Below are 26,363 nucleotides of genomic sequence, written 5' to 3' on the forward strand. Positions count from 1 at the left end.
GGTGTTCTCTAAGTTATGCTGTGTTAATGGCCACCTTCTTCTACAGTCTTATCATAAAGAAAAAGAAAGAAAGGGAAAATATGAGATTCTGACATAGACAATATAAAAATTAAGTCCTTTGATTACCTACATAGTCATGATGCATGGCTTTAAACAATTGTACTCACTTTTCTAAAAGTGATCTTTATCATTTTTAAGTGGTGACAAACTCCTAACATACATATCCTGGTTTAATGGGAACTTGCCCAAAATATACTCTATGTAGTTCTACTTCCTACTTTGGTTCCTGGTCAGTCATACCATCGTGTTTGTAGTTAAATAATTCTCCTGTTTATGTGGCCAGGTAAATATACTTGCCAAATCAGGAAAACATTCAGAATATTTTGGTCTAAATTGCTTAAAAGTTTTTCTTTTTCATTTTATATTGATTTGAAGACATAGAGAGTAAAGACCACCTCAATAGATCACAGCCTAAACATTCATTACAAACATGCATATACATTCATGGAGTAAAAGCACATTGTACATGAACCATTTCTCTGTTCTCCTATTTATTGACAGTTGTTTAATTACAACATAATGAACTGATGGTAAGTACAGAAGATGCCTTATAGAAAAGCCATTTAACCTTTCCCAAGGTTAAGACACAGCAGACAAAAACTGCCCCACCCAAAATGCCCCCCTTGAATGGACACAAAATAAATAGAAATTAATAAATACAAAACAAATCACTGCACAGCCCTTCACACTTTGACTGCCTTGGCAGGAACCTTGTGGATAATTCCAGCTCATAACACACATATAGTTAAAGGTTCCTGACTTTGACAGCAGTCAAAGTGTTACAGCATTGTAAACATAAGTACTTGGTGGGGAAATTTGGTCATGTTAATGGCCTATGGCGATGAGATTAAGAGCATGACCCCTTGACCTTTAATGACTCAACATTATAAGGAGTTAGATAGTAGCTTAGTGAGCTGTTATATAAACTAGTCAACCATTTTATTTAATAATGTGCTATGAGGCCTTGATTTACTAATAAAGAAATTTGTGAATAATAAGCACTGATCAATGCATTGATCAAAAAGCAAATAGAAATTAATTTAAGCACCACAAAATTTTGCCTAATTATATCTGACAGTCATAATACACTTTAGCACCATTTTTAAACCTTATATTTGCACACAAATGAGCTTTGTGTTTGTCAGTAGAAGCTATCTGAAAAAAATACATATGTATGCAGGATTTAAGATGGTACAAATGTATAGAATCCTGCATGAACAAAAATCATTGACAACTTGCACACCTGAAAACATATTCATCAAATAAATGTGTTCTTTTTTTCTCTTCTTGTACACAAAAAATCTACTGTCATCAACAACTTGATGAAATTGTATTGAGTGGCATGGGAACAATCCAGAGACTTAAAGTTAGATTTAATAATCTCTCCATAACTGAAAATATTATGGGAATTAAAATGAAAGTAGAGTGTTGTCAAGCAACCAAAAGATAATTGCTTACATGTTTAATATTTGTTTAATATACTAGTATTCCTCTGTTTTGGAGTTTAATGTTATTTAAATGAAGTCTGCATTGATTTTATGCATTACATTCTCTTAACTTCTCATAACCACAATAAAGAATGGAAAATGATTTTCCTAAGAAGCTATAAAATGAGTATTGTTTACTCAGGAGACAACTTCATTTGCAATTGTTTGCTTTTAATTTTGACTCAGAAAGATAAATGTCTATGCAATTTTTAAAATATATATAGCATTTATTTGACAAACTAAATTTATGTGAATTTCCCTTTTAATCTATCAAGTAATATATTATATACAGTTCCAAATCTGTATTACCAGATAGTTCATATGGATAGCAATCATCACATTCATTATCATACTGGTCCACTGTTGGAATCAAGATAATGTAATATAGGTATACAAGTTTAAAACCTCTTGAAGATATATTGTTACATTGATAAAGCAGGCAATTTTCTCAATGTCAATTAATGATTCTTTAGAGAAGCCATTGATAAACTATGCACTAATCAGATTTTATAGTGTCAAAAAACTAAGTTTATTAAAAGTTATATTAGCACAAAATTAAACTAGTAAACTCCATTTATTTCCCTCCTATAATATAAAAACAATATATATCTGTTTAAAATTATATGCCTAAAAAAATCTTTCTAGACTTTGAAGCCTGAAGCAAATTTTTATGGGTGAGTCTGTTAAACCCCTGAAAACAGAGGTTCCCACAGAAATGCTGATAGATTCTAATTTCATACAACACAAAGCTGCCCCCATGCCTCTGTTCTCTTATTTTCTCTCTCTTTAATATATATGTAATTTATGTATAAAGGGAAATATACCAACAGATCAAGGCATTAGGTATTCATGTACTCATGATGTACCTTACACACAACACTATATTATGGTATTTACTTTGTGTGTGTGTGCAGTGATTTAAGGCACATTCCCCAAAAGCAAATTTATTTAGTTGGCTTATCAATAGACAGTAGCATTTATACTCAGCATTTCATGTTCCTCAGGGGAAAACAGTTCTAAAAAAGGTGCAACCAATGCAAGAGATTGGAGGTGGTGATGGAATAACTGAGTTGATGTCTTTGCATGGAACTCTGAAGGACGATATTGAGGACAAAGGCATATTTTCTGTGCACCATATCTGAGGTACAAGGCTGCCCACTTTTGCTTCTCACAAAGGAAAGGAAAAGAAAACCAAATTGATTTTTAAAAGGTTAAAATTGACATAAATGCAAAGATAGACACAGACTGCATTAGAAAACACAAATAATGTTTCTCTTCCCAGCCATCTGTATTTTTGACTAACAAACAGAAAAGAAACAAAAATAATTTCCAGATCAAGAGAGAGAAAAAACCCTGGCATACAACCACGCTTGTTTGGAATTTATAACTGAAAGTCACAAAGTAACTAAGATTGTGAAATGTTGTATTTATAAATTTATAAAGGAATAATGGATTCCAGGTCAGATACAAAAGAAGTGGCAAAAAGAACTAAAAACCTAATTTCATCCAGGCGGTAATATAAACTCAGGAGCTCTAAGAAGACATGCAATAACATGGCCTTTTTGAAATTACTTCAGTGGTAGCAAAAACTATGACATTGATTTTAATATGGAATCATTCATACAAGTAAAGTATGTTTTACCTTCACAACTGAATTAATATAGCGAGGAAAGAATCAAGTTCAAAGTGGCATTATGATAACAGATAAAACATGTCCTGGTGACTTTTCCAGTAAACAGCTTACATCAGGCTTTATTCATCCACATCTTGGCAAGGAACATAGATTCATATCAAAGGAGGCTGTGCAAGTACCAGCTGTCCTGTCCTAGGAAACAACATCCTACATTCACATCTCACCAAAGCTGTGGTATGTGCCAGTCACACATAAAAAGGCCTGTGCCAGAAGGATTCTGCCTGGACCCAGTCTTTCTATGAACCAAGTGCTACAAACATGTATTTTGAGTGATATTTTATTGCAGAGAAAAACAAGTGGATAAAATACTCATGAAACATCTTCCTAAGTCAAAAAGATAATCATTTTCTTCATGTTCTCTTTCTCACTTTCTGGTTCTTACATGTGAAATAAGGGTATGACCCCTTACTCCCTGAAGCTGAGTGACCTAACATGACCCAATGATCACATCTTCATATCATATTTCTGTTTAACAGATTTTCTTCTCCCTTTTTGAGGGCACAGAATACCAGTTCTATGACAGAGTACATGGCAGTTATGTGGGTCAGCACATCATTCTAGTTTACCATGTTCTAGTCCTACATGTCCCATGGACCCTGAATGTAAGGACACGTTGAATACAAACTTGACCTTTACTCTTGGTCCAATGTTAGTATAATATACACTGCTCTTTAAATTGAAACTGTGTAGAATCTTCAAGATACCTTCATAGATAAGTATCTTTTATGTGGAACTTTTTATAACTATGATGTATTGACCATGAGTTAGTTACCTTATGTCCTCATCTTCCTTCAAGGACTGATGATATTGTGAATGCTTGTGAAGTGCTATGACACAGCACTCAGGATCTCATGCCTTGCTTAGCATAAAGAATTAGCATTGTTTAAAAACCATTAAGCTCATATTCCACAAGCAGACAATTATGTTTCAGAATCGAAGGCTGCTACCTCAGGACTCAACCAGAAAACTGACTGAAATTTTACATTATGATATAGATTTTCACTCAATTTCTGTGTATTTGCCAAGTCAGTCTTTGTTCTTAGACTTTCTACATTACTGATTTAAATTTAAAAGTAGACACATATGGTAGATTGATAAATATTTGTACATGGATGTTATTAATCTGATCTGAAATATCTCAGCATCACTACAAAATTACGCCAATGGAAACAGATGAGAAATGATTTGAGAAGTACATGGAAAACCAATATTACAATTCCATGATACTAGGATGCTAAGGTAGCTCTTTTCCTACTACTCTAAGTATTTGATGTTCTGTGATTAGAGGCATATTTCTGCCCTAAGGCAATGCTTTTCTCAGGTGAGTCTAGCATTGTGTATCTCTCCAGCTGAGGTGACTGAACACCTCATGTTCACATCTGTACCCTAGAAGGCAGTGCCTAAGTGTCAGATATGTTTATGTAGGATGACTCTCTTCAGCCTTGGCTGATTATAGACATTGGTAGATCCCATAGTCATCACTGGTGTGAAGACACTGAAGTATTTTATACTTGCTAAAGTAAAATTTCCAGTTCTGTTAAGGAATGTGCTATAATAGGGTTTTATATTTTACAAAAGACTCATTTTCCTCCTCCTCTATTTCTCTCATGTCTAATCAATGTCATATTTATCTTTCATGTTTATAATGTGGTATTAGGCATTTTATTATATAAAGTTCTAATTTTTAAGATATAACTGATAAAATTTTTCTGATATAGCTGTAGTTCCCTCTTAGGCAATGTGAAACCAATAACATAGATCCCTACCCTCTGGCCATCATAATCTGTGTTTAAGGCAAATTCATCTCATGAGGGTGTAATGAGATGGTCAGATCCTTTAACATTATTCACTTGTTCACTTTCATGACATACATGAGGTTCCACTTACAGCCATCTGGAAGAGCTCATCTAAACTTAACATTTTTAGTTTATACACTATTTCTCTGTCTGACATCTATGATAATTTGGAATGTGACCTTGAGAGCACTGAAAATTAAATTAACATTTTTCTTTTTGCTGAAAGATTTCTCCATCATTCATTAGGTTATTTCAGCCTATTACAATCTCACAGACTCAGTACTTTGTATAAATTACTGCCTTTATTAGTTTATGGAAACAATTCCAAAACTTATAAAAATATTTTCATGGCTCTCATATTAACTCAATCTATTTGATTATGACATCATTCTTCTTCAGATAGCACAATGAGTTTAGTCAATATGGACACACTGGTTATTCCAATATAAGGCCCACAAAGTTGGGTGTGTATTTGTACTACACTAGAAATATCAGGAGAATGAGCAAACTTGAAAGTTTTACTACTACCCCTAAGATCCTGTCCACACATCATTCATGTGTTGAAACTACCAGGGTGTTGGGGAATGTCCTCATCCACCACATCTCATTTTTAAATCAGCCATAGGAAGGGAATGAGATAAGTACATACAAAAAAATTGTGTGTCACCAGAAAAGAATTGCAAGCAATCTGAGTAATGAATGTTGTATTTGCTTAACTCAGTAAGTCAGTCTCTGTCCTTTATTACTTAGTACTCATTTTTGTAAATTATTACTTAGTAATTTATTACCTGATTCAGAAAAGCTCTCTGATTTATAATAGAAGTTGTCATTGCTAGTATCCTACAGAGTTCTCTAACTGATCTGTTACCTTTCCATCTGTAAAGAGCATCAGTGCCCACAGTTCTGATAGCCATGTCGGCAGATACTGTGCTCAAATAGGTCAACAGTTCAAGTAATCTAATCACATACACTCCAGGTCTGCTGTGGATTTACTGCTTTATAGAGAACACAGACCGATTGGCTATTGTAATTAATTCCTGTTAGTAATACATAGAGGAATGATGTTGGCTATAATTATAAACTATGCAGTTAACTTATGTAAGAAACATTACCTTGTTTACATTGGTGTTTACAAAAAGTAATGAAAACAATGAAAAAGAAGAGAATTATTTCTTGGGTGTTCATAGTATGCCTTCATTTCAATTTGGAAAATACTAGGTTTGAACTATCCATGTATTAGTGATGAGATGATGGAAACTATTTAACAAGTTGTATGTTTCTATTGATACTGTGCTGTTACATTATTTGGTTAACTGATGGAAATTTATTCCACAGTGATTTTGAATCACAATCCTCATGTTCTAGGTCAATTAGTCATGCTCCCTTTCAAAATTCCATTAGGATTGAGATTGCTTTCCCTTAACCCCCAGTGTGAGAGGAGTCAGCAAATACAGAGTGCCAGGTACACAGTAAATACTGAAACCCCATATTTGTGATTGCATTGTGCATAACTTTTTTTATCCATTGTAGTCTCACAGCCTAAAAATGTAAAGGTTCCAGTAAAGAGAGAAGCCATACATATCTTTTCTTATCACCTATATCTCATCTCATATTGGAGTAAATATAGACCCATCCTTGTCTATGACATCCCAGGATTAAAGAACCATAGCTGAGTCTTGTTCCAAATGCATCATTATTTTTTAGCCCTTATACATTTTGAGTCTTAAGATGAATCAGGATTTTGTGACTAATGAGTAAAGAAGTTAAAGACTAATTATTCTGTTTCTTTCCCATTTTAAAGAAAAAAAAAACATTACCTATGTAGGTTAATGGAACTACTTGATGATTTTTATATCTCCAAAATGACATAGTTCCTCATTTCAGTCTTTAGCAAAAAGTAGCTTTTTGTCACTTTTTCCTGAACAGGGTCCTAAAAGGATTAAACCCTCCCACCAGCAAGCATTGTCTAAATGAGTTTAAGTGTGCAGTCAGCCCTCCATGCTCAGTGGATGCAACCACCTCCGAATAAAACCTGCATCATCTACATGAGAAGCATGCAGTCAGGCTATAGGGGGTGCTGCCCTCACACACAAAATCTATTGGTATCTCATCAAATCATCTTCATTGTATGATGTTCACTGTAAAACCATTTCTCTTTTTGAACTGGTCTTTTTTTGTTAACCTCACGTTGGATATGTCAAGGCTGTAAGAAATAAGTTAGCAAGGCTCTGTCTGCAACATGGTAGCCATGATTAAAAAATGTTTTCCCCAACACAATCATAAAATGTTAAACTGAAAGAAAGTCTCATTTCCGTGCTATATGGAGTATAAATGTAAAGTCAAGGCAGCCAAACTATCCATTTCCAAATAAGAATGTATACCCGCACTCATTAAAAATCACCTGGAAATGTGTATTATTAGCAAATCAGTAAGAAATTCTCACTAGTATAAAATTCCTGCTTTATATAAAAGCCATACTGGCCATTCAAGTATTTTGAGGTTTTATTTTCCCTTATAGTTTTATATTTGTACTAAAATGATAAATTTAAACTTGAAATTATATTAAATGAAAATTAAAAGTCACTTCTATCTCCAGGGTATTTTTCTGAGTGTGTCTGGAAGAACCAAGCATCTGTCTGCACACTCGACACCCACACCTCTCTCCACTTGAAGGAAACAGCTCACCCTCACTGGATTTCAGAATAATTAACCCTCCAACAAAGAAGCAACATCAGATTTCCCTTCATTTCTGCCAGTTTGCAAGTTAAAGATCAAAGGGCAAAGACATAGAATAGGACTGTTCAAGATAAATTTTCACAGAAGACAATGTTTAAATTGTTAATGACAGTCAACGGATCAATAATCAAGGTCAAGGCAAGCTGTTCATTGTTTCAAAAGCTAATCTTCCAGGAAGCTGGCTTCTCTGAAAAGCCAGTGACTGAGTCACAGGGTGTGTCCCTTCTGATCATCTCTAATGAGTTCACAGCCCAGTGGCTCCAAAGCTTTTCCTCATGAGAAGCAGCTTCTTGAAAATCAATAAAGAGGTCTGTCAGTTGCTGACTTTTCACTAGGAAAAAAATATTGATATGAACCTGCTCCACAGGTCACACAAAAATGACTGTACTGATGTTAGGACAAATGACACTCCACAGTGAGATGCTTAGGTGGTGTCTTGGCTCTGTCAGTAACCAAATGGATGGCTGGACACCGTCCATTTGGAAGCCACACAAACCCTTTGAGAACTATGGTCACCATGCAGGACAGTCACTTCAATTCACTTTACAGGGGCCATATGCACTGCATGTCTCAAGGCGAACTGAACCCCCATGCAATGGATTTTAAAACAGAAACTCAGTATGTCTAACCAATGTAAAAGAGACTTAGGCTGTTATCACTGGTTCTTCAAATAAAATCTCACTCTTACAAGATACTTAATAAAATACCTTTTTATTTGCAAGGAAGTGTTTTGGCAAGTCACATCACCTGTGTTTGTCATGATGCATTTCTGTAGGACCAGAAGTCACTTAAACATTGCACAGGGTTGTAGGATATCTGTTTTAAAAACCTGACATTCCTGAACCTGAGACCATTGTCACTATTGCCCAGTTGTTCAAAATTCACCATATAGCCAAACTGACAACACAGTGACTCTGAAAGGTGATCTGATAGTTCTCAAAGGGTTCCACCATTGGATTATAATGTCACATTGCCTTATAAGCAATTGTCACTTCACACCATGTTAGGGACATGCTGCTTCTCACTCTCATAGAATGAATATTCCCAACAGACCCAGGAGAGGCCTAGGGCAATGGCCTAAAACAGCTTGGGGAGGTTCCACAATGACAATGCAAGGTGGAAGGAAGGACACACTTCTGGAAACACTTCCAAACAATTCAAAGTCCTGTTTGAGTAGAGCTCTAAGTACAAATGGGCTGGGACAGTAAGGACATGGCTGAGAATAGCTGTAGAAAACAAAAAAAGGAATGTTATTAAGGCTGTTACTATATTGCAGAGAATTTGGCCCCTGTTGGCTGGAATGGCTCCCCAGTCTTGACTTGCTGCCTCAACACCAGCAAGCACAGTAGACTTCCTGGAGAGGTCAGAACACGCTCTTTGGAGACTAAGCTGTTCTGGGTCTTCCACTTTCCTGAAAGCTCAACTATGAGTTGTTTTGTTTAACATTTTAAAATTTTCTTGGCTGTAAAGCAAAAATGTGTGGGTTCTCCATTTTGCTTTTCTCCCTACCCTGCAACCCCAGAAATGGGCTCAGACTTCAGAAGGACAATCCTATTTGAAACAATTAGGAAGAATCTTTTTCATGGTTTCCTCTTCTGGTATTACTCCTGAAAATGTCCTGGGCATCAAATGTGCAGAGGAAAGGCCTAGAATGAAAAGACAAAGAAAGACAAAGGACTGAGGGATGGTAGGGACTTGCATCATGGAGGTGTCCCCACATCTGAATTTCCACTCATGCGCAGGACCAGCAACACTCTGGTTTGAAAGGTCAGCCCCAAACCAGGCTGCCACCAGCCTGCTCTGAGCTAGGTACCAGCATAACAGCTCTTGTCTCGCATCTCAAATGATCACCAACTCCTGGAAAAGCAGTTGGAAGCCCCGTGTCACACCCACTCCTGCATGGAGCGTTTACAGTACAGTATGTGCCGAGGAGTCCCTTTCCTCTTGAACTGGAGCACAGTGTAGACAAGTACCAGCAGGCAGAGGGCCAGGATGCATGGGATAACAATGGCAATGGCTTTCACAGTGCTGGCCGTGTGGTCCACTTTGATGACAATGTCCACATCATCAGTAGGGCTATGTCCTTCTTTGTGTCGGTCTGTTGGCCCATCACAGCCCATAAAGTCCTTCAGGATGGATCTGGGATATCCAGGTTCTACTTTGAGTATCTGGTTGTTGAATTTCCAATACTCCTTTCCTTTGTAGAAATATGTAAATCCTGAGGGTGGAGATGGGGGAAACAACACACAAAAGAACCACTTTTGTGAAAGTTGATGTGTACAGACATTTAATTAAATTGACTACATAGACCCTAGCTGGTGTAGCTTAGTGGATTGAGCATGGGCCTGCATACCAAAGGGTGGCCAGTTTGATTCCCAGTCAAGGCACATTCCTGAGTTGCAGGTCAGGTCCCCAGTATGGGGTGCATGAGAGGCAACCACACGATGATAGTTCTCTCCCTGTCTTTGTCCTTCCCTTCACCTCTCTCTAAAAAAATAAAATCTCAAAAAAATTGACCACATAGAAGATGTATGTTAAGACTCCTTAATGTGTTCAGGGAGAAGACATTATTTTGAGCTGAGTTGTGTGCTGAGATGGATTTGGCCACTGAACCCAAGGGACTGTGCCCTCTGATTCCTGGGGAAGCCCAGCCTTAGAGAAGTGCCCTCTGCTGAGGGTGTTGAAAGACCAAGTGGAGTGTATCTAACCTGTCTACCCTGGAGCAAAACTCTCTCCATTGCTAGCTCAGAGGACTGAAGGCACATAATACTATCCACCTGCATTGATGATTTGCCACACCTTATAAACTGAAGTGCTATTGACTTCAGGCTGTGACTAAGGACATTCCAGGAGACGCCTCACAGGGAATAACACCAGAAATAGCTGTAATCCCTCTAAACAATAGGTTTCTGTCCATCATTTGGGCCAGAAATCATAACAAATCATAAGTCACATGACTAGAAGTGTTTTCCTTTGTCTGCTTGGAACTTTAATAAGTAAACAGGCATTTCTAATATTTTCTGCACTAACCTTATTTTTGGCTTTAGGTTACACACATTGTATTTCTTCCTTTGGTCTCATTATATAACTTTCTTATTCACTTATCCTATGTTAAATCCATGTCACCTAACTATATTTTACAGAACTTCTAAAGCTTTTATTAACCCCTTTAAAGTAAAAAATTAGTAGTGTGTAAATAGATCTATAATTTTATCTTTAATACTTCCAACTAATACATATTTCATGGGTGAGGAGGTGGTATATGGCAGGCTCCAAGATTTGGCGATACAAATGATTTATGTTTCAAACTATTAGAGATACGAATAATAGACTTTGCAAGTTTATGACAATTAAACTACAAGTATGTGCGTTTTTCTTAGGGCTAGTCTCTAAGTTTTTGTTGAGCACATACCCAATTTTTTCTTTTCGTTCATAACTTCTTCATATCAATTCTTTGTGACTACACCTGTTGGATTTCATTCTTGAAACAAGATAATATTCATGAGACCAAAATAAATGTTTTAATATTGTAATTACTTTAAAAACTATATTTTTGGAAGTATCTATTTTCAATAGTGTCTTCTTTAGAGTTAATAATCATTAATGAGGGTTTTCTTTGTCCCATGTTATTGAACACTTTCTCTGGAAGAAAAAGCCCTGTGTTAAAAACTTAGTAAATGACATTTGATAATCTCATAACCACTCTGTCAAGTACAGTTAGTTGCCTATACTTTCCAGGCAAAGACACTGTGGCTCACAGATGAAATAAAATGCCCAAGACCTGGTGAAATGTTGCTGTAGCTCTAGAGCCTGAACATGAATGACTTGTCTAAGATTGGGTCCTTTAGAGATCTCCTGTCTTTGATCAAATACTCTTTGGTTAAACAGCACAGGCTGTGATAGATACCACTCCTTAAACAAACAAACAAACCAGAAAACTGACATCTCTCAAAAAATTTCAAGTAGGACAGAGCATCACTCCAGGTCACTTTGTTTTAGAAGTCACTCTGTTTAATGCCATATAGTCTGCCATCAGTTTTTGTAGCAAAGGGCAGTTTTGCAATCAGAACAATTTGCCAAGTAAAAACAGGTGTATGTATATTCAAATTTTTCTGCAGGGAGCTGCTGTTTTGACCCTGCTAATGAATCCAATGCAATTACTCAATAAACTTTGATGAAGCAATGTAGAGGACCTTACAAATGATAGTCTGTCGGGCGATCATCATCCAATAATGGCATTGATCTAGAATTCAACAAACCTTTCAAATAGGTGAATGTACTTCTTACAACCTAGAAGCTAACAGCTGGAATTGTCCTCATCTTCTAAGTTTTAGTCCAAGCTGATTAGTATGAAATTACTGGGTATCACACTAAAGTTCAGGAGTTTCTATTTTGGTGTTTATCTGGTCTGCAGGTCAATTTCATGTAACACATGACAATTACAGAAGTAGAATTTAGTTTACTGAATACATGTGTTATCAATAATAAGTCTAATCTTTCTAATAAGAAACAATTTGAGGGAGGGTGAATACAGATTACCACAATTTTAGTATAAATTAAAAACTCACAATGATGTAAAGTGCAGCACAGGGAAGAGTTAATAATATTTTAATAACGTTTTATGGTTCCAGATGGGTACTAGACTTATTAAAGGATCACTTCATAAGTTATATCAATGAATATCAACTGTAATTTAAAAAATTAAAATGAAACACATGATTTAAAAAAAACACTGTTGAATAGTGAGTACCAAGAAGAAATTATTTCACTCTATTCTGCATGAGTCAAATATTTTGATTTTTGAAGTTATTTTTGAGGACTGAAAATAAAGAGGAAAATAAGAAAGCTGTTAAGATGGTTACAGGTGAAAACAAAGAGGCTCACAGCTCAAGAAGCTACATTCCTAGAAATCCTGGGCTTGTCTAGTGTGTCAAAATGAAACACTGAGCCCAACACAAGGGACCACCAGTTACTTTAATGATACAATATAGAAAAATATGTTTTAGCTTTGCCTCTTACTTGGAGATGGTGTATTTGAGCACATTCTGTGAGGCTAGAATGTTCCAGTTTCCAATGTTAGATATGTAATCTTACCACTTTTATTATCATAAAAAGTTACTTAAAAGTTGCTGATATTTTATTCCTCATTTATAGATAATAATAAATGAGGTGAAGAGATAGTTGGGTTGGACAATTAAATTAGATAATGAATTCATAGAGTTCAACCAATATACAGCAGCTTACTCAGTAAATGGTCGTTCTTGGCCATATTTCATTGGTCAAACTGGAAGAATTAAAATCAATATGTCTTTTGAAGGCATATTTCACTTTAATACAAATATATCCTTCAAAAATCTATAGCTGAATTTAAAGGACTCTTTTGGAAATTATCATGAGGAGAGAATTCCAAGGAAGAAATTCATACATTGCTGGAAGGGTGGATAGACAAACCATTTCAAAACTGTACCATCTCTGATTTTGTGACTAATAAATATCACCTGTGTGTACTTAGTCTTACAAGAAATTACTTTGGGTCTAAATATAAATACAAATGTATTTATTTACTAATTTGAGATTCCTCTCTTTCATACAAACATAATAGAAACTGAAAAGTCTAAGTTTCAAGTAAGAATCCACAGCTTGAGATTTATGTAGAAACCAAAAAGCAAAATAAAACTAACAACAACAAAAACAGAGATCTTGCTGTGGGTAGATTCATTGACATTGCTGCTTACAGAACAAGAGTTTCAGACAATTCGGAGATCTCCACTTTAGGAAGTGAAACTTTACAGCAATGGCAAAGTAAACTTAATTTCAACAACTAACATTTATTGAATGGTTACTGTGTGACTGCCTTTCAAGAGGTTATGATAGGCATGTATGTTGGTGGTTGTAAGTTGAGATTTTGAGTGAGAGGGATCAGGTCCCAAAAGAGGATATTCAAGGAGGATTTCCTGAAGGATGAAAATTGAGCTTATATTGAAATACCGAAGAGGGGGTGGACCAGTTAAGGTCCGGAAGACACAAATGTGATAAAATTTTATTTGTAGATTTTTGTCATTTGTAAGCACTGATTTTCCCAACATGAAAATTTCTGTTAGTATTTTACAAAGTTATTCTTTGCCATGCGAAAAGAAAACATTCATTTTTGAATATAAGAAAATTATTTCTCTCCTTCTGAAATACACTTTAATGTGGGAAGATAATTTTGTTCTTGCAAGAAGTGTATATTTTCCTCTTATATTTATGTTATAGGCTTTTCATGCTCTTGAAGACCCACATAATTATAATTTTCTTCTGGTTCCTATTATAAGTCATTTGACAGGGTGAGTTTCTTTTCTGTTCATTTCAGAATGACATCTCTTTCCCTTTCTTCATTCTGGGACACTGTGTTTAGATTTTATTTTGAATTATTGTTATCATGGGTAGTCCTATTTATTAATCCCTGCATGAGGAGAAAAGTGTTCAGCCTTGATATATGCCAACATCAGGGAGTGTGGACTATCAATTGCTTGGCTAACTACCACTTAGGATCTGGCTGAATCTCAAATCCTGAGAGTGAGCACAGGGGGCTTGGGCTACTCTGAACTGTTTCTCATTATTAAGCAATTATGCCTGGCTGTTCTGAGCTGGTATCTTCCTTTTTTGCTGACAGTCTCCGCCAAAGAAATGCATGAAAAATTTCACCCTCAACATGCCCCGTTTCCAGGTGTTTCTGTGCCTCAGCTACAATTACAACTTATTTTTCTGTGACCAGCTCCCATCCCATGATGTGTTATTATCTTCACACAAATTTTAGAAGAAAAGTAGGTGACGTCACTCCAAAGGTATTCACATCCTTCATTTAAAAAAATCACTTTCATCTTTTTCTAAATAAATTGAGTTTAAAAAATATCTTGAGCAGAATATTAAATGTAAATGAGTAAATTTATATATGCGGTAATACAGTATGATATAGCTCTAGTGTGGAGCTTACTAATGACTTAATACACCAAAAAACTAGAATATAATACAGAAATATGTAGTAAATCACAAAATGTATAATTCACATGCTGCGTACCGTTCTCCTTGTGCACGAATGCTCCCTGAGGAGAGTCAGGGATACCTTTCCAGACTGTAATGGGTTTGGGATAGCCAGGGTCCATGGTTTTCATTTCTTCACTATATCTCCAATACCTAAAAAAGGATAAAGGCAAGAAAAACAACACATGCATAGGAAAGGAAATTATGTATACTGACAGCAGTAGCTAACATTCATCCTTCTTGCTGCATGCCACCTGTATACCTGGTAATGATTTTTAGAATTGATTTAAATCACTGTAAAGACAGTGGAACCAAAATATGTATTCTGTTTTCTTTCCTGCATATGTGAAAACTAGGTATGTTATTGTGCATTTATTTAGACTTTTATAATTAATTTAAAGAACTAGATAAGTATATTTACAGTCCAAAAAGGTAGCATCAATATATGTATAAGTCAAAGGTTTCCATTTTTTAACAATCTCACTTAGACAGCTGAACATTTTTTCAAACAATCTGAAATAGAATCTTGGTTCATTTATTTATTCAACATTTATCTAAGTACCTGCTCTGTGCCTGGCATTATTATAGGTGCTAGAGATACAACTTTGAACTAAATAGACATGTCCCAGTTCTCATCAGTCTTACCTTTTAGGGTATTTTGGGGGTTATGAGCAAAAAACCAACTTATCAAAAATACATACTATGCTAGCAGGTGGAAATATCTATTAAGAAAAGAAAGCAGATCAAATTATCCCTCAATATGGGTTAAGGGAACAGAGAGGGGTCTACAATAAGCTGATGTCTGAGCACAGAGTAAGTGAGCAGCAGTAGATGTGGTTTTGGAGGAGGAGCACACCAGGTGGAGTGAGGAGTCATGGAAAGTTCTTGTGGCGGTGACAAGCTTGAGTGCCAAACATCCACAGTGAGCTTTGTGACCAGAATTGAGGTAGCACGGGGAGCGAAAATTAGTGTGCAAACTGCATCTGCAATCATACAGACCCTCACACTACAGCAAACCTGAAACCCTCCAGGGAGATGTGAAGCCACGGTCCACTGAGCAGAGGAGCGTCGAATTGTGGCTTTGTTTTTGCTGCTGCTGTGAGTTTAATGGATGGAAGGAGGTAACATAGAAAAAAAGGACACCAATTAGCGTGTACACTGTGGAGCTCTTGGTAATATAAGGTATGGAGATGTCATTTTGAAGAAGTCCCAGGGCTAACAGTGGTTCAAAAGCACATGTGAGAGATGGCAAATAACTCAGGAATTGGAGTCTGGCTTTCTGAAGTAAGATTCCAACATTCAGTGCAGTAGGAGCAGGGGCTGTCTGGGGCGACTTAAGTGTCCTGAGTCTGGTCTTAGGTATGCTGAATTCAGGTGCCTATGAAATCAGAGTGTAGTTGTGCATGAGGTGACCAGGTGTCTGAGTGTGTACTTTGACCAGGTCTTGAATGGAGACCTCAGTGGATGGACAGAAAAACAGATAAAGGTAAAGTCAGGATCCCCAGATGCCTAGTTCTTGAGAGGGCATCTAAGGGACAAACTGAACACTGTGACTCTGGATTACATATTGGACATATGTTCTCAAACAAACTGATCTCTGGAATGTTCTAGGGATTGACAGTTTAATAGCCTTTCTTATGACTGTCAGAATGGTCTAGGCATTATATGGTTTAATCACAGTGCACCTGAGATGGAAACCACTGTTTCTACACGAGAAAGAAGAGTTCTTGGAAGACAATGAACGACATGTAAATTTATAACCAACTCTGTCTGATTTTAAAGTCTCTACTCTTTCCTCTACACATAACAAATATGATTTCCAAATTTACTTGACAAATATTTTTAAACATCTGTAACAATCTGCTAAAGATAGTGTTTGACCAGCAGGTTTGGGGAATAATACACTTTATGTATAAACTTGGGATTAGGCATTTTGGTTGAAATCATGAAAAAAAATTTCTGGTCTTCTCTGAGTATTTTCCTATTCTGAGTCAGTGGTGGATCCTTCATCTACACAGCTGTGGGATCTTGTGAAGAGGGGTTTTCTCTAGATTTCTACAAACCTCACTCATATAATATTGAGGATATTAGCATTCTCTTCATCTTCAGTGCTCACGTAAGAAGGAAAAAAGGGAGTTTCAGGAAGGGTTCCAATACATCAGCCACAGGCCAACTTTGTCCTGAAGGAAACACAGGGTGACAGGTGTGTGTCACAGATTGTTATCAATGGATGGTAAGAACAGATCATAGATCAGAGAGCTTCTGGAAAGGCATTGAGCTGAGACCACAGTGACTGGGCCCATCCTTCTGAAGAAGAGAAGTCAGTAGAGCATCATTCTTCCAGCACTGAACTATGTTTGCATTCATACTGTGTTCAGGGAAATATCTGCTTTTAAATTATTATAAATAATCTCTCACAGAACATTCTGTTATGAACACAGAATGGTTAATAGGACTGATAATCCACTCAAAATCTCCAGCTCTCTTTTCTCAAGGCAATATCTCAATGGGGCTTACAATAGTCATACAGGTTAACCAATTGGTTTATGCAATTGACCATAAAAAAATATCTCACAAAAAAACTGTCAAATAACTTACTTCATGGACACTAAGAACCCCTTTTGTTTTTCTCCCACAGTTTATGCCTCTAAAAGTTAGAATGCTTCACTGTGTTAAAATTTACTAGGCAGGGTGTTCCCATCATGGGATAGATTTAGTAATGATTTTTTCATTACAATAAATGGCATTTTTCAGATGACATAAACATAAACAGTCTTTATATTTAGCTAACATAAAAGTTTGGAATAACTTAAAATCCTAGGGACAATAGGATCACACTATATATGATTTTAGAAAGGTCACTATGCACTTAAGAACCAGGTTTGTTCTCCAAGGAACAGTGATTACAATGTTCTTGTAACAACACTCACATATTTTACAGTGCTTATAGCTATAAATTTATATGCATACATTATTTTATCTTATTTTTCTATGGCCACTTCACATTATTTTTCTATGATGCACCCTACAAAGACACTGTCATTCAGTGCCTTCACTGACAAAGCATTGGGTGTCACATTATTCAAATGTAATGATTTGGTCATAGTTCCTCTTGAATGTTGCAGAGTTGAAGCTAACTCTCTCTGATTCATGGTTAAATATGGTTTTCTATCACAACACTGCTCATTTTTCCTTGATGAGGAAACTATTAATCACCTGCCATTCTCACTCTCTCACTACTAAAATTATTAATCTTTATGTGTGAGTATGATTTTCTTCTTCCCCAGTTCTATCAGTCATCCATCCATTTTTACACTCCAACAATTCTCTGAGCACCTACATAAGATTCATGAAGATTACATTTCAAAGAAACAATAATGGAATGCAAATTTTATTGTACACTCTTTTTTTTAAAATATTTTATTTATTTATTTTTAGAGGGGAAGAGAAGGAGAGAGGGAGAGAAACATCAATGTATGGTTGCCTTTCATGCATCACCTGCTGGGAACTGGCCTGCAGGGAACCGGCCTGCAACCTGGGTATGTGCCCTGACTGGGAATCAAACCGCGATTGTCTGGTTTGCAGGCCCACACTCAATCCACTGAGCTACACCAGCCAGGGCTTATTGCACACTCTTGTAGGACCATAATTCTGGTATGAATTTATCATAAGAAGCATATTTCTCCTTCTCTCTGATAGAAGATAAGGTAATACTCTAATTTGAGACTATTTTACAATCTGAAAATCTCAGTGTAGGCTCAGACTCTCAGGTTATCTGCTGTATGCCACCTTTGATACACACACACACACACACACACACACACACATCAGTATATTTTATTGTAATGAGAATCCTCTCACTATATCCAGAGCTGCTCTCTAAAGGGCCCATGGCTAGTTATAAATACAAGTTTGCATTTTAATTTTCAAAATATTTGAATATATTTCAACATGAACAAAAAGCTCATTCCACTGATTTTTTTTTCTGTTTGAAAAGTAAGCTTAGGGGTTCTTTGAGAAGTATATTAATATGTTCAGATGGAATGCTGTAAATAAAATATTTGTCTGAGTTTAAAATGTAGTTATTGTGATGGAATAAATTTTGGAATTTGTGGAAGATTGTCAGAAAGTGATACAGGCTATTCTAATGAACCTTACAGTTTTTCTTCTGATATATCAGTGATCTCTACCTTTAAAATTATGACTTTAAATTGCTGAATCTTTGAGAGAGGCATTAGGGATCAATGCTTCAAAATTTGTTTAGAATGAGATTTATTCATTATTTTTTAGACTTGATTATGGGTCACAACCATAAGAAACAAAAAATGTCCATGTAAGAATATAGAACACTTTCTTAAATTCCTTCTGTGAGAAGAAAAATAGTGTAGACAATTCTGGAATGATCTGCTTTAATGAGGTGTTGCTGGATACTGAACTCCAAATGAACAAAAGTGGCTCCAAAGGTTATTTCACAAGACTCAGCAATGTTTCCTCCTTTTCTGTCTTATTTCTTTGTTCAGAGTCTAGGCTACTTGCTTCTGTTAAGTTATCACAAACACAGGTCCACTCTGTTTTCCCTATCCAAATAATTATACAAATCTCAGTTTTCATGAATGTTCTTAAAAGTGCGACAGGATTGAATTATCGATTTATACTATGATAAATGACTTTTAACAAATACACATTGAATAATGACTTCATAAACACACAACTTAAGCTGAAAGAAATAAACGTTTGATTACTAGTGATGATCAGAAAAATAAACAAACCAAACTGATCTATATTTTGACTTCTTTTTTATGGTACTGGCATTTTTACTGTTGTTCAAGTTATTCTGACTTCTTTCTTTGAAATATACTAAATGTCTCAAAGGTTAAGCTTAGAATGAAGTATGGCAATAGAGTCTTAGACATAGTTGTGAGAAGATGCTGAGAGATGATTTAGAAACACAGCATTTTAGAGCTAAATGCTATGGAGATCTGACTGTATTCATGTATCATCAGATTATAGCATAGGAAGAAAAGGTCAAGGAAGAACTTGGGGATGAGGTCCATGCTGTCTATGTGGCAAGGAAGCTAGAAATTTCCATCAGAAATTGCAGAGCTAGTTAAAGAACCATCATTTCATTTTCTTTATCTCTATAGTTAGATTTCATGAGGCCCCTGCTTGCAGTCTGATTTATGTCAGGTATCTCAAGCCTGTGCCTCCAACCCACCTTTCCATCATTTTTTTTAAAGCAGAAAGGTGACAGTGGGAGAAAAGGAATGACTAAGTATAGACAAATAAATTCACATTATGCTTTTTCTCAAAAATATACATAGAAAATATATAAAATGTTAAAATTAGTAAGCACTGTAAATATACAATGTAGAATAGAAACATTCCTCTATCCCTTATACAAAATTTGTAACAATTGCTGTTTTTTTTTTTTTTTTTTTTAAAGATTTTATTTATTTATCTTTAGAGGGGAAGGGAAGGAGAGAAGGAGAGAAATATCAATGTGTGGTTGCCTCTTGTGTGTTCCCTGCTGGGAACTGGCCTGCACAGGCAGGCCTGTGTGATTCGCAGGCCCGTGCTCAATCCACTGAGCTACACCAGCCAGGGCTACAATTGCTGTTTTTGTGTTTGAATTAGAGAACTCACGTCTTCTCCATTAACTTTTTAAAAAATATTTTATTTATTTATTTTCTTAGAGAGAGGGGAGGGAAGGAGAAAGAGTGGGAGAGAAACATCAATGTGTGATTGCCTCTCCTGTGTCCTCTACTGGGGATCTGGCCTGTAACCCACAACTAAAACAATAGGCATGTGCCCCGACTGGGAATTGAACCAGAGACCCTTTGCTTCACAGGTCCATGCTCAATCCACTGAGCTACACTAGCCAGTGCTCCATTAACTTTTAATCCAGGATGAATTATTTATAAATATAAAAATGTTGTGACTTTGGAATTATATAATTTGACAAATATGTGAAGTGATCTGTTTATAAAGCATCCATAATTCAGTATTATAGAAGATCACACATGGAAACTAACTGTAATCTTTTCTTTAAATATTCTAAAACACATAAAAAAGCTATTAAAAACAGAACTTAAAATTAAAGTAATACTTCTGTACATTTTGTTGTATTTGCATGCACCTTCTCAAGTAGGAAATAAAATAATTAAACTTCTTTTCTAATTTTTGGTATAGTCTTTATTCTACCATAAATTTGGTATCTAATTTTCATTGATTCCACTAATTTTAGGTAACCCACATTTAATTCCTAAACTTAAATTTTCAATAAATGCTAAACACTCAGAAGAAAACATTAAAAGAAACACTACAAGTGTGAAAAAAAAGGTTATTAGGGAACTTCCAGCCAAGATGGAGGCGTAGGTGGAAACATTGTGCCTCCTCGCACAACCAAGTTTAAAGATAACAAAGTTTTAGTAAAAAAACACAGAAATTGAACTGTATGGAAGTCCGACAACAACGAACCATTTAGCCAGACTGGTAAGAGGGGCAGTCAGCGGCTGGTGGAGTGGGACAGGCTGGAAAGATCTGCCGGACCAACCCAGGAGCAAAGGCAGCGGTTGGCAGATCCCAGGTGTGGGGTGGCAATAGGCAGACCCAGTGAAGGCGCAATGTGGCTGGCTGACTGCGTGCCTAGATAAGCCAAGGAAAGGAGCGAACAGTGAGACAGACTGTGCAGGCTAGGGCCCCAGCGGCCGGAACTAGAGCCCGAAAGCACCAATTGTAAAGACTTTCAGGGTAAAGGTGACTGGAGAGGCTCCCAGACTCACAGAGAGTTTGTTGGAGAGACCCACAGGATCCTGGAGGGTACACACGCCCACACACCTGGGAGCTGGCACCAGGGGGGCTAGGTTTGCTTGTGGGAAGCAGCAGAGGGGACCAAAATCCCAGAGAGAGTGAAACAAATGCAATTGCCCCTCTCTGACCCCACCGCCACATACAGCATCACAAATCAGTGACTGGGTCACCCCACCCTCATGAACATGTAAGGCTCTGCCCCTCATACATAACAGGCACAAACAGACCAAAACATTATGACTCAAGAACAGCTCAAGGCCCCAGAGCCTATAATTCTAAGTGACCAAGAGATAGTCAACCTTTCAGATGCACAGTTCAAAACACTAGTGATCAAAATGCTCACAGAACTGGTTGATTTTAGTCACAAATTAGAGGAACAAATGAAGGATAAACTCATTGAAATGAAGGGAAATGCACAGAAACCAATAGTGATGGAAAGGAAACTGGGACTCAAATCAAGGGAGTGGACCAGAAGGAAGAAAAAAATGACCAAACAGAAAAGAACGAAGAAACAAGAATTCCAAAAAATATGAGGAGAGGCTTAGGAACCTCTAGGACATCTTTAAACATTTCAACATTTGAATTATAGGGGTACCAGAAGGAGAAGAGGAACAGCCACGAGTGAAAACCGTATTTGAATAAATAATAAAGGAGAACTTACTCATTCTGGCAAAGGAAATAGACTTCCAGGAAATCCAGGAAGCTCAGAGAGTCCCAAAGAAGTTGGACCCAAGGAGGAACACACCAAGGCACATCATAATTACATTAGCCAAGATTAAAATGAAGGAGAGAATCCTGGGAGCAGCAAGAGATGAGGGGACAGTCACCTACAAAGGAGTTCCCATCAGACTGTCAGTGGATTTCTCAAAAGAGACCTTACAGGCAAGAAGGGGCTGAAAAGAAGTATTCCAAGTCATGAAATCCAAAGACCTACAACCAGGATTGCTCTATCCAGCAAAGCTTTCATTTAGAATGGAAGGGCAGATAAAGTGCTTCTCAGATAAGATCAAGTTCAAGGAGTTCATCATCACCAAGCCATTATTATATGAAATGTTAAAGGGACTTATCTAAGAAAAAGAAGATAAAAAATATGAACAGTGAAAGGACAGCAAACTCACAGTTATTAACAACCACACCTAAAACAAAAGCAATTTAAGAGGACAGCTAATCAGGAGCAGAACCATAGAAACGGAGATCACATGGAGGGTTAGCAACAAGGGAGTGGGAGGAGGAAAAGGAGGGAGAAGGTACAGAGAGTACGTAGCGTAGATGGTAGATAGAAAATAGACAGCGGGGAGGACAAGAATAGTAGGGGAAATATAGAATCTAAAGAACTTGAGACACATGGAGATAAACTAAAGGGGGGAATAGTGGGAGAGGGGTGTGCAGGGTGGAGGGGAATGAACGGGGGGATAGGACAATTGTAATGGCATAATTAATAAAATATATTTTTAAAAAGTGTTAAAAAAGAAATATAAAAAGAAAACAAAAAAGGTTGTTAGGTAATGATATGGTAGTTTTAGGATCATCCATGAAATCCTCATGGAAACTATATAGCTAAGCTTTTGTGTTCTGTGTGAGTTCACTTCTCCTGGCCATCTTCTCAGCCTTCTCATGCCTTTTGGAACAAAAAAGAAAGGAAGGAAGAAAAAATCCAAAACAAAATTCCCCAGCCACTGGTACTGAACCTATTTCTAAGCAATTAAACTCCCTGAGGGATGTTATTTTAGAGATAATATTGTAGGTCTGCAGACTTCCTTTCCTTAGTGGGCCTCATGCTGTGAACTGATTTCTCCACTCTCCTTTCCTGCTCTACCACATTTGTGTCATTTTCAGAGTCATTTATGCTTTGTGGCCATTAAGTAATTATCATCTACTTGAATAAAATTTTTGTTTGATTAGTCATTTATCTTTTATGATTTAGTAAGAAATGAGTGAAATCTGTGAACATTTTGCTATGAAAATATATAGACAAATCTAACGTACACAAAGTTAGTAACAGAATAAATTTTAAAGTATGCATTCTAGGCAAATTATAGGATTTTTGGTCTCAGAGACAAAGCTCAATGTATGAAGTCATTTGTAATCAAAAATTGGAAATTGCAAAATAAACAAGGTTGATATCCTTTCCTAAAGCAAAACTAGCTTATTGGACATTAAAGCCTGTCATTTATACCTATTGCTGGTACTTAAATAAGTAGTGTCTTAATAAATAGAATCGATGACTAAACTGAATTTATTTTATATTTTTTAAAGATTTTATTTATTTATTTTTAGAGAGAGGGGAAGTGAGAGAGAAAGGGAGAGAAACATCAATGTATGGCTGCCTCCCTCCAGCCCCCAACTGAGGATCTGGCCTGCAACCCAGGTGTGTGCCCTGACTGGGAATGAACTGGTGACACTTTGGTTCACAGACTGGCACTCAATTCACTGAACCATACATGCCAGGGCAGGAATTATTTTAAAATGTTCACAATGAACTGTGCAACAGTGTAAGAATTTAACTTTTAATATAAAAGCACAAAAAAGCCTTTGCTAAAAATTTTTAAATAAAAAAGTAAAAAAATTATTTTAACAAAATACATTGTAAGGGTGGGTATACACTGCCTATACAGCTTTAAGGCATGTTAAGGTTACAGAAAAGAGAAAGAATATATACTATATATTTAATTTCATAAGAAAGCCACATTATTTGGGTGTAGTAGAGGAAAATTTACACTGACTGTTATTTTAAAATATGTTAAAACCATTTTCAATTCCAGATTTCAATAATTCTTGTCTTGATATGCAAACAACCAATTCTTTCATCAACAGTACTTGCCTGTGATAGACTAGAAATATCAGTTACTCTAAACAGCACTGAACTGCTTTACTCTGGTGAAGTGTGTACTGACCTGTTTCCCTTGAAGAAATAGGTTTTCCCAACGTCCTCCCACCAAATGGCTGAATCAATGCCATGAGGTGGAATTCCACTCCCAAGAGTAATCAAGTCATGAGGGTAGCCTGGTTGAAGAGTCGTGTCCTTAAACACCCAATATTTGTTACCTGTATGAAATAAGTGCAAATTCAGAATACACTAATTCAATGCCAGAAATTAGAATATATTGATTAACCCTGCATTAAAAATGATTTTCCATGATATTCACATGATAACTTCACAGCAGTCACAGCTGAATCAAGGATGGTATCTTTGAATCCATGCTATTTTCTAAAGGAGGTATAATAAATAACTATTTAGGAACCCAATTAGAAATAATTTAAGAAATAAAGATACATCTATAACTTGCTAAAATAAAATAGTTCTGAATCAAAGATCAAGGATGTTTTCTCTGGGAACCAGAGGCCCTGCTTTTGTCTAAGTTTGGGGTTACTGTATAATTTAATGATTCGATATTTGTATATACTGGGAAATGACCACCATAATGAGTCTGGTTACCATCTGTCACACTAAAACTTTTTTTCTTGTAATAAGAATTTTAAGATCTGTCTTAGCACCTTTCAAATACACAACACAGTATTGTTACCTACAGTCATTGTGAGGTACATGACCTCCCCAGGACTTTGTTTTATAACAGGAAATTTGTACTCCTCAGCCCTCTTCAGGCATTTTGCCAATTCCTCCAACCCCTCTATATTCTGGCAAATGCCAGCTTGTGCTCTGTACTTATTACTTTTGTTTGTTTTGTTTTTGTTCTTTTTAGATTGCACTCATATCTGATATAACATGGTATTCGTTTTTCTGTCTGACTTATTTCACTTAGTATAATACCCTTCTAGGTCTTCTAATGATGCCGCAAATGGAAAGATTTCATTCCTATTTATAGTTTATTAATATCCCACACTTAAAAAAATCTACTCACTAATCATTGGACACCTAGGTTGCTTCTATGTATTGGCTATTGTAAATAATGCTGGAATGAACATGGAGGTACACATGTCTTTTTCAATTAGTATTTTTATATTATTTGGATAAATACCCAGATGTGAAATAACTGGGTCATAAGGCAGTTCCACTTTTAATTTTTGAGGAAACCCCATACTGTTTTCCACAGTGGCTATATCAGCCTGCATTCCCACCAGCAAGGGTTCTTTGGTGCAGGTAGCAGGAGAAATGTTCACAGAAGCTTTCTTTCCATGTTGCCCATGTGTCTTGAGAAGGAAAGAACAGTATGTGATGAAAGAAAAGGTTACAATTCTTCCAGGAAATTCTTGTTATTGTAGAAAAACTGTTTTTTTTCAAATATTTTTTAAAAATAAATACTTCTCTATACTGTTGGAGTTCTCCATTAGTAATAGGAAGAAACAGTAAGACTTTCACTATAGAAAATGTCAATTGACTCCTTTTTCTTTTCAGATCAATCTGCAGGAAATTTTTCTAAAAATGCACTATACTATATTTAGAAAACAAAGAAACAGAAAACTTAGCAAACATTTGCTTTCAGGTCACATGATGATGTCCCAATAGTAAATTGTACACACACACAAAAATAAGAAAACACATTTCCTGCTGAGTATTTGTGGCATAGAATTCAAGAAAACAATTCAATGCTGATTATGAGTTATACATTTAATTTTCTAGTAATTACACAGAAAATACAATTGTACATTTTTTTCTTGATGCGAAAAGATTTTCCCATAACAAAGTTGAAATGACTTTATTTCTATTTTTTTTTTTTTTTTTTTTTTTTTAATTTTATTTAGTTATTTTTCAAGTACAGTTTTTTGTCAATTTTTCCCATCCCAGCCTCCCCCTGCCCC

General features: G+C 36.1%; 1 protein-coding gene across 1 annotated transcript in view; it reads right to left on the reverse strand.

The window, feature by feature from the left end:
- Positions 1-1,812: 1,812 nt before the first annotated feature.
- MMP16 (matrix metallopeptidase 16) overlaps positions 1,813-26,363 on the reverse strand; it is a 302,769-nt gene continuing 278,218 nt past the window's right edge. Inside the window, exons 8-10 of the mRNA XM_037142770.2 lie at positions 24,500-24,650; positions 14,833-14,948; positions 1,813-9,990 (exon numbers count right to left, since the gene is read on the reverse strand). Of these exons, the coding sequence (XP_036998665.1) occupies positions 9,656-9,990; positions 14,833-14,948; positions 24,500-24,650 (602 nt within the window). The 3' untranslated portion in view covers positions 1,813-9,655. The remainder of the gene's footprint in view (positions 9,991-14,832; positions 14,949-24,499; positions 24,651-26,363) is intronic.

This window comes from Artibeus jamaicensis, unplaced genomic scaffold, assembly GCF_021234435.1.
Source record: "Artibeus jamaicensis isolate MK-2021 breed Jamaican fruit bat unplaced genomic scaffold, CSHL_Jam_final contig_386, whole genome shotgun sequence".
In the NCBI taxonomy this organism is placed as follows: Eukaryota; Metazoa; Chordata; class Mammalia; order Chiroptera; family Phyllostomidae; genus Artibeus; species Artibeus jamaicensis.